The sequence below is a fragment of the Aricia agestis genome, chromosome 5, assembly GCF_905147365.1.
Source record: "Aricia agestis chromosome 5, ilAriAges1.1, whole genome shotgun sequence".
Lineage (NCBI taxonomy): Eukaryota > Metazoa > Arthropoda > Insecta > Lepidoptera > Lycaenidae > Aricia > Aricia agestis.
The window spans coordinates 12697387-12714688 of NC_056410.1; the positions used below are offsets into that span (position 1 = coordinate 12697387).

The 17302-nt window shown below is 38.3% G+C and overlaps 1 protein-coding gene across 1 annotated transcript in view; it reads left to right on the forward strand.

Moving 5' to 3' along the window:
- LOC121727416 (acetylcholinesterase-like) overlaps window positions 1-17302 on the forward strand; it is a 96660-nt gene that overhangs the window by 58465 nt on the left and 20893 nt on the right. Inside the window, exon 2 of the mRNA XM_042115259.1 lies at window positions 7962-9280. Within this exon, the coding sequence (XP_041971193.1) occupies window positions 8095-9280 (1186 nt within the window). The 5' untranslated portion in view covers window positions 7962-8094. The remainder of the gene's footprint in view (window positions 1-7961; window positions 9281-17302) is intronic.

Sequence of the window (17302 nt, forward strand, 5' to 3'; positions counted from 1 at the left end):
AAGTGCATTTGTTGAATAAATAATAGTAAATTATTACAACTCGAGACTGACGGCGACCATTGTTTGTGCGACGGGATAGCGATGGACGTTGTCACTGAACCGTGGACGTTGCCGTGGTGACATAGTTATTTAGTCATTTCAATAAAATAATACTGGCGAAATACTTTATATGGCAAAGCCGGGATAGCTAGTCATAATATGAAATTATTTAACTATCCTCCTGGTTTTGCCATAGTTGCATCACTTTACCATCTTTGTCATCAGCATTGAAAAGTATGGAATAAACAAAATAGTCTCGAAACAAGACGTAATCATTAACACATTATCGTCCATGTAGACTAGTAAACAAGCGACATATTACATAAGTAATTGGGAAGACATGGCGCGTTGGCAATGAACTTGTGGAGGTGTGTCTTGCAGCCTGCAGCCCAAGGCCGGCGCCGCATGCCATTGTATCGCGGGCATCGATTTATCGAGCGGCGCGCGCCGACCCCCCTCGCCCATTTCTCCCCTCCCTGTTCCACCCCCGCCGCCCCCCGCACCCCCGTCACAATCTATCTGCAGGTTTTTCTCTAACCTTTCTTAGTTCGGATCGATTTTCAAAGGCTTTACGATGTAGTTAAATTGCTAAGTAGTAATTTTAATAGGTAATTATGGCCTAATTGCGCAGGTCTGGGTTGTCGTTAGTAAAAATATTCTATAATTTTAAATTACATTCTATACTACCTCTGTTAACTTTAAATCCAATTGGTGTAAGTGGCCCTATAGTGGCAGTCCTTTATTTGTCTTACAATTTTTTTTGCCATAGTTATGTTCTTAAGAAAGGTGGAAATCGTCTTTTTTCTATATATAATAACTAGAAACTAGATGATTTACGACTTCGTTAGGCAGCATAAAATATAGCTTCGCAAAATATACAATTTCCCATGTTAAAAAGGATGTGTCGTTTCCAGTAGTCTACTCTATACAGGCTGTAACAAAACTAAGTGATAATACTTCAGGGTGTGTATGTTTTCCTTGTAGAAGTTCACTGTGAAAGTAGCAGCGCTGAAATACCATTTTTTAAACTTTTGTATGGGGAAACTCGTGACGCTGGGGCTGGGGCGCTTGCCCATTACAAAAGTGAAAAAAAATTGGTCTTTCAGCGCTGCTACTTTCACAGTGAACTCTCTACAAGGAACACATACACACCCTAAAGTATTATCACTTAGTTTTCTTACACCTTGTATAATATTATAAAATAACATTAAAAAGAAACTGGATTTTCATCTCTTTTATTACATGCCCCTAAAAATTAAATTATGTCTATGTATTGTTTATATATTGTCTTAATGTATAGGTCTAACATTTATTTGAGCAATTATAGAGTAATTCACATCTAGAACTGTTTATTAAATCATTTGATCTATAAGTAATTCAATTGACCCGAGAGATTATTATTTAAATGATAATGACTTCACTGGGTATAAACCGAATATCAAAACAGGAAATTATAATATCAATTAATACGAAAAAATGTGAGTCATTTAACTTGAAATACCCGTATCCCACAAAAACATTTCTTGTAAAATGTTGCCGAGACGACCACATAAGATTTACCCTGTGAAAACCATAATATGAGATCTCATATAGAGCCAAGCTTCTGAATCTATCATCATAATATCCTGATAATATGAACTATCTGGTACATTGGAAACCAACTCTATGAGGGTTAAAAAAAAGACAAAATATGTTCGAGAAAAGGTAGGTAGTGCCCTTGCGCTTCGCTTGGCTCGTCTCGTACTCACCCAGATGAAGACTTTTAAAGTATTATGAATATTTCTTTTACGGGATTAAATATCATATCTATTGTAGATTCACTACGGTACACTTAAATTGTTAAAAACACCAACGCGCACGCGCTCACGCTCAATTAAACAAGGATTGGTCCTTGTTTGAAACGTAAAAGTGATTCGACGAAAAAGTACGAAAACTTAAAACTATAATCACTTTTATTGTACCACAGTGGTGATCTAACTATATAATATATTATATTAGTTACTTGGAACTTTCTAGAGTGAAATCTTGATATTCACGTTTATGGGGGCATTAATAATAATTAGCTCGCTACCCCGGCTGGGGCACTCGGGGCACTGGGGGCTGAGGTCACCGTGAGGTGCCGGCTTTAGCACTACCAGCGTCCTGGGCGAGAATTCTTCGGCGCCCAGGGTGCTGGTAGTGCCGAAAAAATTGGTACCCCTTTTGTTTGCCTTCAACGCCCCTTTTTATCCGGCGCCCTGGGCGGTCGCCAAACGTCACCTAACGCCGCTACTGGTCACAGGCTGTCTTGCCGGGGCGCGGGGCTGCATAAGACGCGCCGTGAATACATAGTAACCGTAAGTTCATTTGCGCGGTAGTCGGTACTGCCGCCTAGGGATCGCGATCTCTTCAAGAATTTATTCATCACACTGCTACTACGTGTGACATAGTTTCGTTAAACTAGGATAGTTTTATGTTGAGTTAATGTTTTGAAAACCTTTATGGTCTACACTACGAATAATAAAAACTAAGGAATCGTAACTCTCTGGATACGGTAATACCGTTTTAAATTTGATTCCTTTTGATTTGTCATGTAACGTCAGCCTAGTACCGCTCAAGGTCACCTAAATATTGCAAACGTATTGAAATGTGTACCTAAGGTACACTTTTTTTACAAGTATTGTGGAGCATGTTTTTTGACGGAGTTACTTTTCCTTAGTTTTTATTATTCGTAGGGTCTACATAATGATTTCTTAGGTTTACGCGAGTATCACTCATTATATTACAAGGTTTAAACACTTACGGATTTTGTCGCAGAGCACTTTTATTAATCCTGAAACTGTAAAGTAGCCGAAACGTCGGGATTAATAAAAGTGCTCCGCGACAAAATCCTTAAGTGTTCGAACCTTGTAATATAATCTTTATGGTCTTTTGGAAAAGTGACTTTAATAATGGAAGGGGACTAATATTTCGTTTTCTTTGTGCTCGAACTCTCCCGAATATTAAACCACAGATTTTTTAAGAAGATTTGACCTAACAAGCATTATATAACCAAAAGAAATAGATTTTTTATTGTTTAAGAATACTGTTCCATAGATTAGCTGTTTGTCGAAGACACATGCTTTGATGGAAAATAGTATTTTTTTATAATAGTTGAACAAACTACATAATTATGTGATTTAGAATTGAACCTTCAATTGTTTCTCCCAAGTAAATATTATTATTAAAATGCAATGTGGTTGGCATTTTTTCGATAAAATAATGTTATTATTTTATTGAAAAAATGTCAACCATAAGCTATCGAAACAAACTTGGCTAATTGGAAGTTGTATTGCAACTGCATTTAACGAGCACGACGTGTGTCTGAAAATTTTACGAAATAACTGAATTTTTTTGCTATCTTAAGTATTATTTTTATAATTTTGATCCGTATTGGTTTTTTTATGTTATAGAAAACAAACAAAGCTCAGACGCGTACAATTGTGGACATACTTACTTTATGTCATTATATTTAGCAGTTATAAATAAAATAGTATTATTTGTTTAGTGAGTTTTCCTTTATTGATGATATGTTGCGGTTACTTTTTATACTCTTTTCAATTGAAGAATATAAACAAATACGCACATAATATTATTCTTCTATATGGCTCATATCTTTTTTAGCTGTCGGGCAAAACAATTGGCGAACACGAAAAGGATTTCTGAAATACAAGTGCCATTTGTTTGTTTGTACTTTATTATTTGGGGCGCTTAGAGCGATGTGTCCCAGGCGCGTCGTTGGTCTGTGATTGTGTCGGGAACTAACGACTCACTAAGTTTTATTCTTTTATTATATACAATATTTATGACTTAATCGATTAATTTATTTTTTTAAGAATCAGAAAACTTCATGTAACATTTAATATTTTCTATGGTCTCTAGTAAGTTTTAAATATAATTAATCGCGCGGTAGGTGAATCTGAAAACCTGTTATCGTGCTTTTCTTCTGTTTCAGTTATTATCGGTATTTTTTTATGTTTATTAGGTACTAGCAGTGACGAATTCAATATTTTATCTTAAAGATGAAAGCATTTTTAAGACACAATATTGAATTCTTCAGCTCCGGGCGAGCGAAGTGAGCCCTAGTATATCCTACAACCTGTGCACTTTTGTGGTACACTTTACGGAAAAACTATCACGCCTATTGATTTGGGCTTTAACATAATATATTATAATAAATTTTATTTATATGTTGTTTTGTTATCATCGATCAGTCAAGGCTTGGTTACTATTAAAACGCCTCCGTGGTCGAGTGGTTAAGAGCGTGGCTCTAGACTTGGAGGTCGTGGGTTCGATTCCCGCGTTGGAAACATGTTATTTGTAGGCTATATTATACAGTGTGTAACAAAAATAAGTGATAATACTTTAGGGTGCACGTGTTCCTTGTAGAGAGTTCACTGTGAAAGTAACAGCGCTGAAAGACGAAAATTTTTTTTCACTTTTGTATGGGCAAGGGCCCGAGCGTCACGAGTTTCCCCATACAAAAGTGAAAAAAAATTTAGTTCTTTCGGCGCTTCTACTTTCACAGTGAACTCTCTACAAGGAACACGTACACACCCTAAAGTATTATCACTTATTTTTGTTACACCCTGTATAGGCGCTATAAAATTACTCCTGCGTAACTGGCCTGGTTTCAATGACACCGGCCACCGTCACCGAAACCGGTGTGGGAGTTTTTATTAAACTATTAAAATAAAATAAAAAAACTGCTTTAAAGCATAGATTATTACCACGCAGAAAAACGACGCGAGCCTTCTCAAAGCTCGGCTTTTAGCTAGTAATATAATATTATTAATACGTAAATTAGAAGCAGACACAGTAGTACGTTTTTCTAGTATAGTATGACCTAAATATACTAAGGATCATTTCGTATAACATTCACAAAGTGTAATTAATCTTCAGAGAAGTGAACGTGGACGAAATTTCAGATAACTGTTCTCATGGCCGTATTGGATTTTTTTAGCGTAATAACAATAAATAATATTAATATATTTACTTGAATGTTAGATTAACCATAGAATTATTTGTTTAGCGTCAAGGGCGTCGCCAGCCGATGGCGCAGGGGGGGAAGTTGACTTTACCTACTACAATTCATACTTTTCTCATTCTCTATAAATGAGATAACAAAAAATTAAAACCTACTTTCAAGGTAAAAACAATAATAACATCCTTATAATATGAACTAAAAAGTATTAAATAATTTTTCCTATCTAATAGTGCCTTTTTCCGTATTCGGCTAAAACTCAACTATTTCTGTACTCAATCTTCATCATTTTGAAGTCGGTACCAGATAGCTGAATCTTCAGTTTGCCAGAATATTTGAAACTTTTGTAACTGACACCGACTTTAAAAGTATAAAGATTGAGTACAGAAATAGTTGAGTTTTAGCCGAATACGGAAAAAGGCACTATTAGATAGGAAAAATTATTTAATACTTTTTAGTTCATATTATAAGTACGAGTATGATATTATTGTTTTTACCTTGGAAGTCGGTTTTAATTTTTTGTTAAAAATAATAATTTCACTCTTTTTAGTTACCTAGTAAACTATCGCGTACTATACGTAGAAAAATACACCTGTATATTATTCTACGTATCTTATTACAAGCTCACCGGTGAGCGAGACACAATAGAATAACAATAGGTTTCCAAGAATCCACGATCGAAGGATTAATAGGAGTATAATCATTAATCAGTAAAACCGTTTCGGAGGAGTAAGGTAACTAACATTGTGACACGAGAAAGATAAGAAGATGTACTTATTTATTATATTAAATATTAATATTATTTTTTATTATTTTCTTTATTAGGAACAATAAACAGTTACATGTTAAAACTTAATTATTACAATTACCTATGGTTTAGAAATGGTAAACACATAACCCACACCATTGTTCGCATATTAAAAACGGAAAGCGCAGCGTATATATGGATAAAAAATATGTGACAGTAAGACTAGATACAAAACTACAAAAAGCAATAACACATTAAATTAAAGATACTTAATAAAAAGAATTAAAACAAAGGATATTTTCAATGTAAAGTTATTATAAGGCACTTATTTAAAGGGGCAGTTGTAAATTGCAGTTTTGGTAAGTTAAAAATTATAAATGGCACGTTTAATAACTAGTTTAGCAGTTAAAACTAAGCAGTAAAGTAAACAAAAATGAGTTGTAAAAAATAATGAAATGGATCATTGAAAACATTATTGAACAGTAAAATAATTAAATGAGCGGTAAAAATGAATGAATGAGCGGTTACGTGTGGGCAGTAACGAATCGGAATTTGTCAGTAAGAAATCTCATTCTAAGCAGTTCTTTAAACAATGAGGCGGTAAAATATAATAATATCGGCCAAGTGCGAGTCGAACTCGCCCATGGAGGGTTTACAACCACCAATAATGATTATAAATTTCGAGGAGTTCCCTCGATTACTCATGGATCCCATCATCAGATCACCACTTTTATGAACATGGTACCAAATTGGAGTGAAACCTAATACAACAAAACAAAAATTTCGAAAATCGGTTCACAAACGGCGGAGTAATCGTTGAACATACAAAAAAAAATCTCCACAGCCGAACATATAACCTCCTCTTTTTTGGAAGTCAGTTAAAAAGTAGATATGAATTGTAGGTAAAGTCGACAGCACATGAAGCTTTTCACTTGTACTACGAGCCTTACATCTATGATCTACAGTGATTGTAATAACAACAGTATCTTAGTACTATATACATAAATTATAATATATTCTGTGACAGTACAGAGTCGAGAGAGAGAGATGTGAAAGCTTTGTTTTAGCTTCGTGGTAAAGCTACACGAGCACGAGCTCTTGACTATGCAATAAAAAACTTGTAAATAAGTTATAATAACTTATTTACAAGTTTTTTATTAGAAAAAATTATTTATTAGAAAAATAGAATAAAAAGGAGTTTGAATTTGAATAAGCCAGATTTTAATATTATAGTGGTCGTTGTTTGCATTATATTTGGCAACTTTTTAATACGAGATTTATACTCGCGTCTCGTGGCGCAGCTGGCGTCGAAGCGCGAGTGTAAACACAAAGTTCGCGTCCCCCTTGAGCTCCTTTGGAAATCGCTCCCGACGCGAGCCCTGCGAGCCGCGAGCTCGAGTTTACACTCAGGCCTCGCGGCGCGTCTCGCGGCTCGCCTCGTGGCTCGCGCGCGAGTGTAAATCGAGTGTTAGAATCTCTAGAGGGGGGCAGCTGCCCCTCCTTGCCCCCCCCCCCCCTGGCGACGCCCTTGTTTAGCGTCATAAAATATATTATAATTTAAAGTTATATATTTAATTTGCCTGCCTATTTAAAAAAACTTCACGCATAAATGGCTGTGTTGATTGATAGTGATGAAATTAAGTAAGCACATCAACATACTAAGACTCAACTCGAAAAAGTACATAAATTGTCACTCTCTGGTTCTCAGTTTTCACGAAATAGGAATTTCTTTTATTATAAACTTAAAGCAATATTATCATACTAGTAGACTTTAAGTGTGTTGTGTTTTCATACTAAAAATACTAAATATAGAACAGTTAGTAGCGAACGGAATAGGATTTTATTCGCAGTGCACCATCGCTCAAGTAATAAATTGAGGAAGCTCAACTGCGGTGTACATAGTCGGGATTGATTTCCCATTTCAGTAGCCGTAAAACTCACTCTACAGCTAATGGATTGCAAAGGCTTATCACAAGTAAAGCTGCCATTTTCCGGAGTATATCATACTGTAATTGTACGCCAAGAAATCAGTTTATAAGGATTATGATTTTAAGTCTCATTTTATTCTCAACGCGCCATGATCTGTTGTATGTTCTGTTGTATTTCTCCGTCTACATTGTAATTTGTAAAGTCTTGACAATATGAAAATATTTTTTTATTCTCTTGTTCCAGGAACGTGACTCTGCGGACAACATTACAAGCCTGCTCGAGAACAGAAATGTGTTTCAATAAATATTTGATCAAATTAGCCGACTACTTTCGATTACATACTACTCGTTAAACTCGAGGAAGAGAGTCATCGAAAATGATCGCCCACAACAAAATCGTGTTCACGAAGCTGCTGCTGTGCCTGTGGGTCTCGAGCGCGTGGGGCCGGTCGTGGGCGAACCACCACGATACCACCACGTCCACCACCCAGACCACGCCCACCACCAGCTCGGCACCCAAGAACTTCCACAATGATCCGCTAGTCGTCGAAACCAAGAGCGGCCTCGTCAAGGGCTACGCCAAGACGGTCATGGGCCGGGAGGTCCACATATTCACCGGCATCCCGTTCGCCAAACCCCCACTGGGTCCACTGAGATTCAGGAAGCCCGTGCCCATCGACCCCTGGCACGGGGTTCTCGAGGCGACCGCCATGCCCAACAGCTGCTACCAGGAGAGATACGAGTACTTTCCGGGATTCGAGGGGGAGGAGATGTGGAACCCGAATACCAATATTTCAGAAGACTGTCTCTATTTAAATATTTGGGTGCCTCAGCATTTACGTGTGCGGCATCACCAGGATAAGCCTCTCGCCGAACGGCCGAAGGTACCTATTTTAGTGTGGATCTACGGGGGCGGCTACATGAGCGGCACGGCCACTCTCGACCTGTATAAGGCTGACATAATGGCTTCTTCGAGCGACGTCATCGTGGCATCGATGCAGTACAGAGTCGGGGCGTTCGGGTTTTTGTATTTGAATAAGTTTTTTTCACCCGGAAGCGAGGAGGCGCCTGGTAACATGGGACTCTGGGATCAACAGCTAGCTATACGTTGGATCAAGGATAACGCGCGCGCTTTCGGTGGCGATCCCGAGTTGATCACGTTGTTTGGGGAGTCGGCCGGCGGAGGGAGCGTGAGTCTTCACATGCTGTCGCCGGAAATGAAGGGCCTGTTCAAGAGAGGTATTTTGCAGTCGGGAACATTGAACGCACCCTGGAGCTGGATGACCGGGGAGAGGGCTCAGGACATAGGGAAGATCCTGATCGACGATTGCAATTGTAACAGCAGTCTGCTCGCCGCGGACCCGAGCTTGGTCATGGACTGTATGCGCGGCGTCGACGCTAAAACTATATCCGTTCAGCAGTGGAACTCGTACACCGGCATCCTGGGTTTCCCTTCGGCGCCGACTGTCGACGGGGTGTTTCTCCCGAAAGACCCAGATACTATGATGAAGGAAGGGAAGTTCCACAATGCAGAAGTTTTGCTCGGCAGTAATCAGGATGAAGGTAAGAACCTCTAACTTTATAATAGGTCTACCGAGTGTAATATAATGCTCATATCTACGACATGTAACGTTAAATCTGTTCCCTGTAGCCTATAAATAACTTCCGTAGCACGTTTCGCGCCAGCTAATGATTAATAGTTAATACGGCTCGTATGTTAATTTTCCATATTGATCAAGATCTCGCGATAGGGAATTACCACGTCGCACCGGCACTGCCGCAATTGGAACTAGCTTCTGTGTTATCGCTCACATATTCGGGGCATATTCGTGATAAGTGGAAAGAATATTTACGTCATTAATTTTGGAGTTACATAAAACATAACTAGACTCAATTCCACACTTTATGTAAAAGAAAACATTTGCGAAAAACACTGATTGTAATTGTTTCAATCTTAATTAAAATAAAGCTTTTTATGTTTACAATTCTCCAAAATGAGGCCAAAATAGCACTCTCGTAAAGTAAATATTGGTGTTTAGAAAATCTTACTAGCCAGTAAACGAATAGTACACAATGGAGGTCGAGTATACGGTCACTTGGTCCGGGAAAACTCCCTTGCGAGCTGCGCCGACTCCCTGCGGAGAATCACGTTTTGTGTACATTATAAAAGTAGCCGAAGCTGGATACATTCAGAAAGTGGCTCTAAATTTACAATTATTTATACATTTTACATCTGTTAGAATTTTACGTAGTCGTTTATTTCTTTCAGTTTAATGTGAAGTGTCGTATTTTTTTTTTTTTTATTGTACATTTTTGAGAAGAACTCGTGTTTTGTATTTAAAGTTACGGTGTTCATGAATAAAGCTGCTAAGAGCTTTTAAGATATAAACAAATAAACACTTAAAAATGTTACTATCCGAACAAATTATTAAACGTAATAAATTTACATGGTAGAGCCATGCTTCGGCACGAATGGGCCGGCTCGACCGGTGAAATACCACGGGCTCACAGAAAACCGGCGTGAAACAGCGCTTGCGCTGTGTTTCGCCGAGTGAGTGAGTTTACCGGAGGCCCAATCCCCTACCCTATTCCCTTCCCTACCCTCCCCTATTCCCTTCCCTTCCCTACCCTCCCCTATTACCCTATTCCCTTTTAAAAAGCCGGCAACGCACTTGCAGCTCTTCTGATGCTGCGCGTGTCCATGGGCGACGGAAGTTGCTTACCATCAGGTGACCCGTTTGCTCGTTTGCCCCCTTATTTCACAAAAAAAAAAAAACTTTTAATAATATACTACGAGACTTTAAAAAGTCTCGTAGTCGTCTTGATACATCATAATCCATCACAGTTTTTAAGTCCCACCCCTATAATTTTCCTGCCCGCCATTGCGCAATACAATTTAGCATGAGTTTTATTGACACTCGCTAAGTAAGTACTTGCAGACTTTTCGTGATATTCCGAGTCAATGCTAAGATTTCAAGCTAGCGTATATCATTGTTTTTACTTTCATTGTAACAAGTAGGTACACAATAAATCATTTACTATGCATCATTGATCTAAAATCGGCTAAGTGCGAATCATTCTCACGCACAAAACCGGTACAACTTGCATAAAACCACCTTAAAACATGTTTAAGTAGGAGTAGAGCTCCATTAAACATTTTGTTTATTATCTGTTTTCTGTATTTGTTGTTATAGCGGCAGCAAAACTAGGTACAGTATAGCTCCAAAATTAATTATGCGCATGAATGACCGTTAATAATGACTGTGTTACGACCTATTGTCGCTCGGGAAATACGACCGTTACCAAAAAATCACTAAAATGTCCATGCGCATTATCACTTTTGGAGCACTGTACCTGCTTAAAACATGAAAATTCATATACAACTATACGGTCTGGTAGAAGACGGACAGACAACAAAGCTTCACTTATAGTTTTGTTTATAGCCCAAAAGTCACGGAACGGTAATCATAATAGAATAGTAGTTTGGCTTGACAATAATTGAAATATTTCTCAAACCCTGCATACAAATATTTCGTGTAGGAAAAAGATGCCCTATGCATATTTTTGTTTTATGTTCTCATAAATATAAATTGTATTCTGTTTGTGCTTAGCATATTTTACTATTTCTGGAAATGTACAAAATTTTTGAGGTTTGTTACGATTGTAAACTAGACCAGGGCTTCCCAAAATTATTTGTACTGTGACGCCCTTGGGACTTAGCCATTTCTTTACGATGTCCCTCAACCCATTCCCCAAAAATACTTTTTTTAAATTTAGTTTAATTTTAGAACCAGCCTACATAGGTTATCATATTCTAAACACTATTTGGATATTTACATTTTTGTTAGGAAAATATAATGACCAAAACAAAACATAAGCATAAAAATTAAAAGAAATATATATCAACGATATTAAAGCCAGCAAGGATGGCTAATATGAAGGCTGCGCTTGTTTTTCTGAGCATAGCTTCTGAAACCAGGGACTTAGACTGCCCGGATTCCCGAGATATTGTATGATTGACATAATGCGCGCGGCGCTCACTCGATTTGGTTGTGTTGACATGTGACACCCCTGGGACAGTGTCGTGACGCACAGTTTGGGAAGCCCTGAACTAGACCAAAAAATTTTATACAAAATAAGAAGTTAAATGCTATTGAAAAATTTAAAATTTGAAGGAAAACGTATCAAAGAAAAAAAGGTACATTTTTTGCTCCCTATCGGTTTTCTTTGGAATTCTTTTTCCTTGTACTGTAATTTATTTAGCTATATTTCAATTGTTTCATATTCACGTACATAATGTATTGTGAAGTAGAAACGAGGACAAGCCCATTGTCGTGCGGCGTGCCGGAGTAAAACTTTATCAAATGAATTTTTCTAGTAGCAGTGCTCCACGGTACTTATTCTTTTCTAAAGAATTGCCGGGAAAACGATTTGAACGAGTCAATAAATATTATAACTTCCATATAATATTTAACTTGAATAATTCTTTTACCGTATTGGGTACCGAGCATCCAATGAACATTAAAATGTAGTTTGTTATTATTTTTTTATCAATAATCCGCACAATAAATCTCAATTTTAAAGTGAGTGAGTGAGTGTACGCATGCCTATGCGTGCCTAGATGCGTACAGTGTCCACTCACTCATCTACTTTAAGGTTATTTTTTTTTTTAAGAAATAAAGGGGCAAACGAGCAAACGGGTCACCTGATGGAAAGCAACTTCCGTCGCCCATGGACACTCGCAGCATCAGAAGAGCTGCAGGTGCGTTGCCGGCCTTCTAAGGGGTAATAGGGGAGGGTAGGGAAGGGAATAGGGTAGGGTACGGAGGAAATAGGGGAGGGTAGAGAAAGGAAAAGGGTAGGGGATTGGGCCTCCGGTAAACTCACTTACTCGGCGAAACACAGCAGAAGCGCTGTTTCACGCCGGTTTTCTGTGAGGACGTGGTATCTCTCCGGTCGAGCCGGCCCATTCGTGCCGAAACATGGCTCTCCCACGTCAAAAGGTTTGAGTTTGAGGTTTATTTCGCGGATTATTGGTAAAAAAATAATAACAAACTAAATTTTAATCTATGGATTTCCGCAAAGTAACGCCTGATTCTATTAACTACATTAAAATGTGATTGTACTATTATAATAATATAATAGTAGATGGGCAGTCGTTGCTAAAAAGTGAATATGCAAGAATTATCGTCTCTCATAAAAGATACGATATTTGTCATTTTATCTCGTACAAAGTTATCTTTTAACCTGCTCTTAAATTAAAAGGTTAAAATGTTAACTAGATTTTTACCTCAAATTTATTTTTTACGTTACATAACTGCTTACCAAAAAGCCGGCCGCGCTCGCCAACAAGGTCAAGTGCTAAAGGTCTTCTCTAGTGGAAAGTAAACTGGATCTACCCTTTGTTTTCTCCACGAGTCCGCAAACGATAATTTTGCTCAAGACTTACTTAGATTCTACGACTCAAGACGTAGTTAAGGTGCCCATACACGGGACAATTTGTCGTTTCGATAGATCGTCAAGAAAATCGTCCAATCGATCTTTTGAACGTAAAATCGTTTGCGATATTGCTACACACGTACAATTTATCGTTCGATTTTAACATCGAGGAGATAAATCGTTACGATAATTGCCCCGTGTATGGCCATCATTAGACTCATATTCGATAATTTCGACGCCAATATTAGAAAGAAGAAAATTATGGGGTTTGAGGATAGTCACCAAGCGTTCATTATTGTGTTACACATCACAAAAGTCTCATATTTTTTACTAGACGCCCGCAACTACTTTGCGCCAAAATTCGTTTATCGCACGGAAACCATACATTTTACCGGGATAAAAAGTATCCATTGTCCTTTCCTGGAATTCAAGGTATCTCCATACCAAATTTCAGGAAAATCGGTTCAGCGGTTTGAACGAGAAGAGGTAACAGATAGACTGACACACATAGTCACACACACTCAGATTTTTACCATTAGTAATATGGATTTCTAACTTTGATATAAAATTTTTCAAACTCAGGTTGTGTAAGCGTTTATTAAACAGGAAATGATTCCACAATAGATGTAGCGTCCGCGATTACCTGCCCACAACAATACTTTCCCCTTGTTTTCATCGAGTAATATAATAAATAATAATCATGCGATATATCTGAAAGTTTTCCAACACTATTGTTGTTGTTATCAAACTAATATACAGTGTAACTGTTAGAGCGACCGCAGACTTACAATTTCAAGTTGGCCAACTAAATCGCATTGTATACCAATAGCTATAGCGACTTATGAGAGCTCGCACATTGCATCCAACTAAATTGTACAACTAAATATTTCCACACCAATCGTATGAGAATTCGCAATTTAGTTGTACGATAGTCGGCCAAATTTGAAAAATTGAAATTGTATATCTGCGGTGACCCGGGTCCCCGCAGACTTACAATTTAAAGTTGGCCGACTATCGTAGAAACCACAGAAATAGATCAAGATAGAAGCGCCATACGCTCGTGTTCATAAAAATTGGAGCGACATGGCGCTTCTATCTTGATCTATTTCTGTGGTTTCTACGATAGTCGGCCAACTTTAAATTGTAAGTCTGCGGTGACCGTTAGTCTCATTTTCATGCTAAAATCGATAAACCGATTTTGAAAACAATAGACAAACATAGGCTTTTGATAAATGTACGGTCCTCACGTGCAAACTGTTTTCGGTATTTTTTAAGCTGAAGCACCCCGGTAGTATGTTGGACTGCCGAGCTTATCCACTAAAACCACCTGCGGTTTGCCTTCAGCCATATACGGAGGGACGTCCTGGATCTTACAAACACAGGACTTCCTCCACAACCGGCCGGTCTACCTCAAGTGGGACCGGACTTCCACCAATGTTAAGGGACGCTTCAGCAAATTGGCGCCGGACTGGCTAAGCCGGGGAGGTTCCCATCCTCTCCCGGAGCCCCGTTAGACGAGAATTAGAAGATCGTCCTGTCTGTCCCGCTCTGCAGCCTCTTTCTGTGACATCACAATTTCGCAGAAAGAGACCGCCGCCTGCCAGGCCTCATCGCTCTCGAGCATGTAGCGCACCATGCTCGGGAGCGAGAGGTCCCCGCCTAGCACTGCCACGAGATCGTGGCGCTGTACGGCCCAACGATCGCACACCTCGAGGGTATGCCGTGTCTTCCGCAGCGCCACATTCATGGCAGGCTGGTGTTGGCTCACTCCTGGCGACCTTAGTCCTTACACAGAAACTGTTTTCGGAGTTGCGTGCAACATTAAGCATTATTTGAACGTATTGCTTTTACTGAAATCATGTAACACATTATAGAATTCCTCCATTCTCTAGTATTTGAATGATTTCTTCTCTTATACTATGTCTTCTTTAACCTCTTTTAACTAAATGATTACTTTTATTATTTGAATTAATGATAACCGGCTTACTAAATCAATTAGTATAAATATTAGCAAAATAAACACAGTGGTAATAGCGCGGCAAACACGTAGCGACCGTCATTACTCATTAGTTGTACGAATCGCCTTCGTGGGATCACAACGACAGTTCCAAACCTTTGGTATCGGAACGTCAACCGGTAATTAGTATCAAAGGTAATATTTAATATCACAAAATATTCGTCGGGAGTTCGAGGACGAACCGCGCGCCTGCGCACAGCGCTGTAGACACAACACGCCGTACTACCCAGTACTACAGACTCGCCCACGCGCCCCCATCCTCCCCGCTCGTTGCTACGCACCCGCCTCCCCGCTCCCCACTACGATAAGAGGGAATTCTAGAAAACGTAATATCAACTAGTACATTATTTCTCAACAATGTTTCTTTTATTTCATTATCTCCTTTAATGGCCGTAATATATACAAAAGCTATCCAACTATCGCAAGTTCGCAATGTTTTTTGTTGACACGAACGAAAAAACACGACGAGGGCACAACAGACATAACGACCAGTAGTTCGACTGCAAAGAGACGGACAGGTTTCAATATCTGTCAAATTCGTCGGGTTTCACTAGGATTATGAACGGAATGTGCCTCGCGCTGGCTGATATAATTTATTTTTAAATATTAAAAATAAAGTTTTCAAAATTGGATTCTGACAATTTTAATCGCATGTGCCAAAACACAAACAACAATACGACCAAAGAGGAACACGTCCATCGAATATGTCATAGTTTTAAATTCGTATGTAACAAGTTAACAACCCTAGCAACGATTTTCGTCAAAATACGTCAAATTTAAAAATTTCAACATCAGTTCTAAGTCGGCATACTCTATCATTCTGTCTACTCTGACGAGGGCGACCCTGTCACCTCTATCGAGGACATAGTATAAATACCATAGAGTAACTCAACTGTATTCTTGAAATTGCAATCGCTTAACACGAATAATTTTAACCACCGAGCGTCTTGTTAATGTATTGAGTTGCTTCTTCAATTTATCATAAATCAGTACTTATAAGATGCGTGTACTCTATTATGAAATATGGACTACTGTTTTATACGAATACTATATACGAGGCATCGGGTATGTCGCGCCTCAAACATTCGACGTCGACTCTGCAGTCACAATAATTATGGTGTTCACGAGTTGCTCACGTGTAAAGTGTTTACTTTGGCCCACTACATAACAGTCTAACTCTACTTATACGAACAAACGGATGACCTGATGGAAAACGATCGCTGTCACTCATGGAAACACAAGAGAACACGACTCCTCAGGTCTCGGGTCAGGTCTTCGGGTCTTTGGGTCTTACAAAAAGAGATATTATTTTATTGAAGTGACTAATATATAAGTATGGCGCCATGGTCGTCCGACCTAGCTCTCTTAGGCATTTTCAAATATTTAAGAAAATGTTAATAGCGAGTAATATTCTAGCTCTGAAAAGAACTAATAGATCTAAACTCCTCTTGATGACGCCCACTTTGCAACGGGCCGTGCAGTAGAAATCGTAATACATATTTTAATTTCGCCATAACTTCAAAACCAAACGTCCAGTTTTAGTCATTTAAAGACAAAATATTATAAACTGTAATTAGTGATTAAATAATTTATTTTGATAAGGATTAATAGCATGAGTAAAATAAACGCGTTTAAATGTAGTCCAAAAAAATTCAAGATTTTTTAAATAAAAAAATTGTTGTTGTGCCTCACTCGACATAGATAGGTATAGTGTGTCATAGACTTTTTTGTAGATATTTATAAGATCTACAATTAATTAGAACATTTTATGCTTCTATCTTTAGTTTAGGCAGCGTACGCAAAATAGGTAACTTTTCTGGTCGACTTTTTACACCTTGTCTCCGAAAAACCCAAATATTTTACGGAAACCTATGTTTTCCTAAATAAAATTTAGCCTATGTTACTCGTGAATAATGTAGCTTTCGAATGGTGAAAGAATTTTAAAAATCGGTCTAGTAGTTGTTGAACCTATTCATTACAATTAAACAAACAAAGTTTTCCTCTTTATAATATTAGTGTAGATTGTACCGTACTCAATGGACATATTTTGTTTTATCAATGAACATTTCATCCCCGAGGCTGATTCGATTTTTAGGACTCCGTACTCAAAGGGTAAAAACGGGACCCTA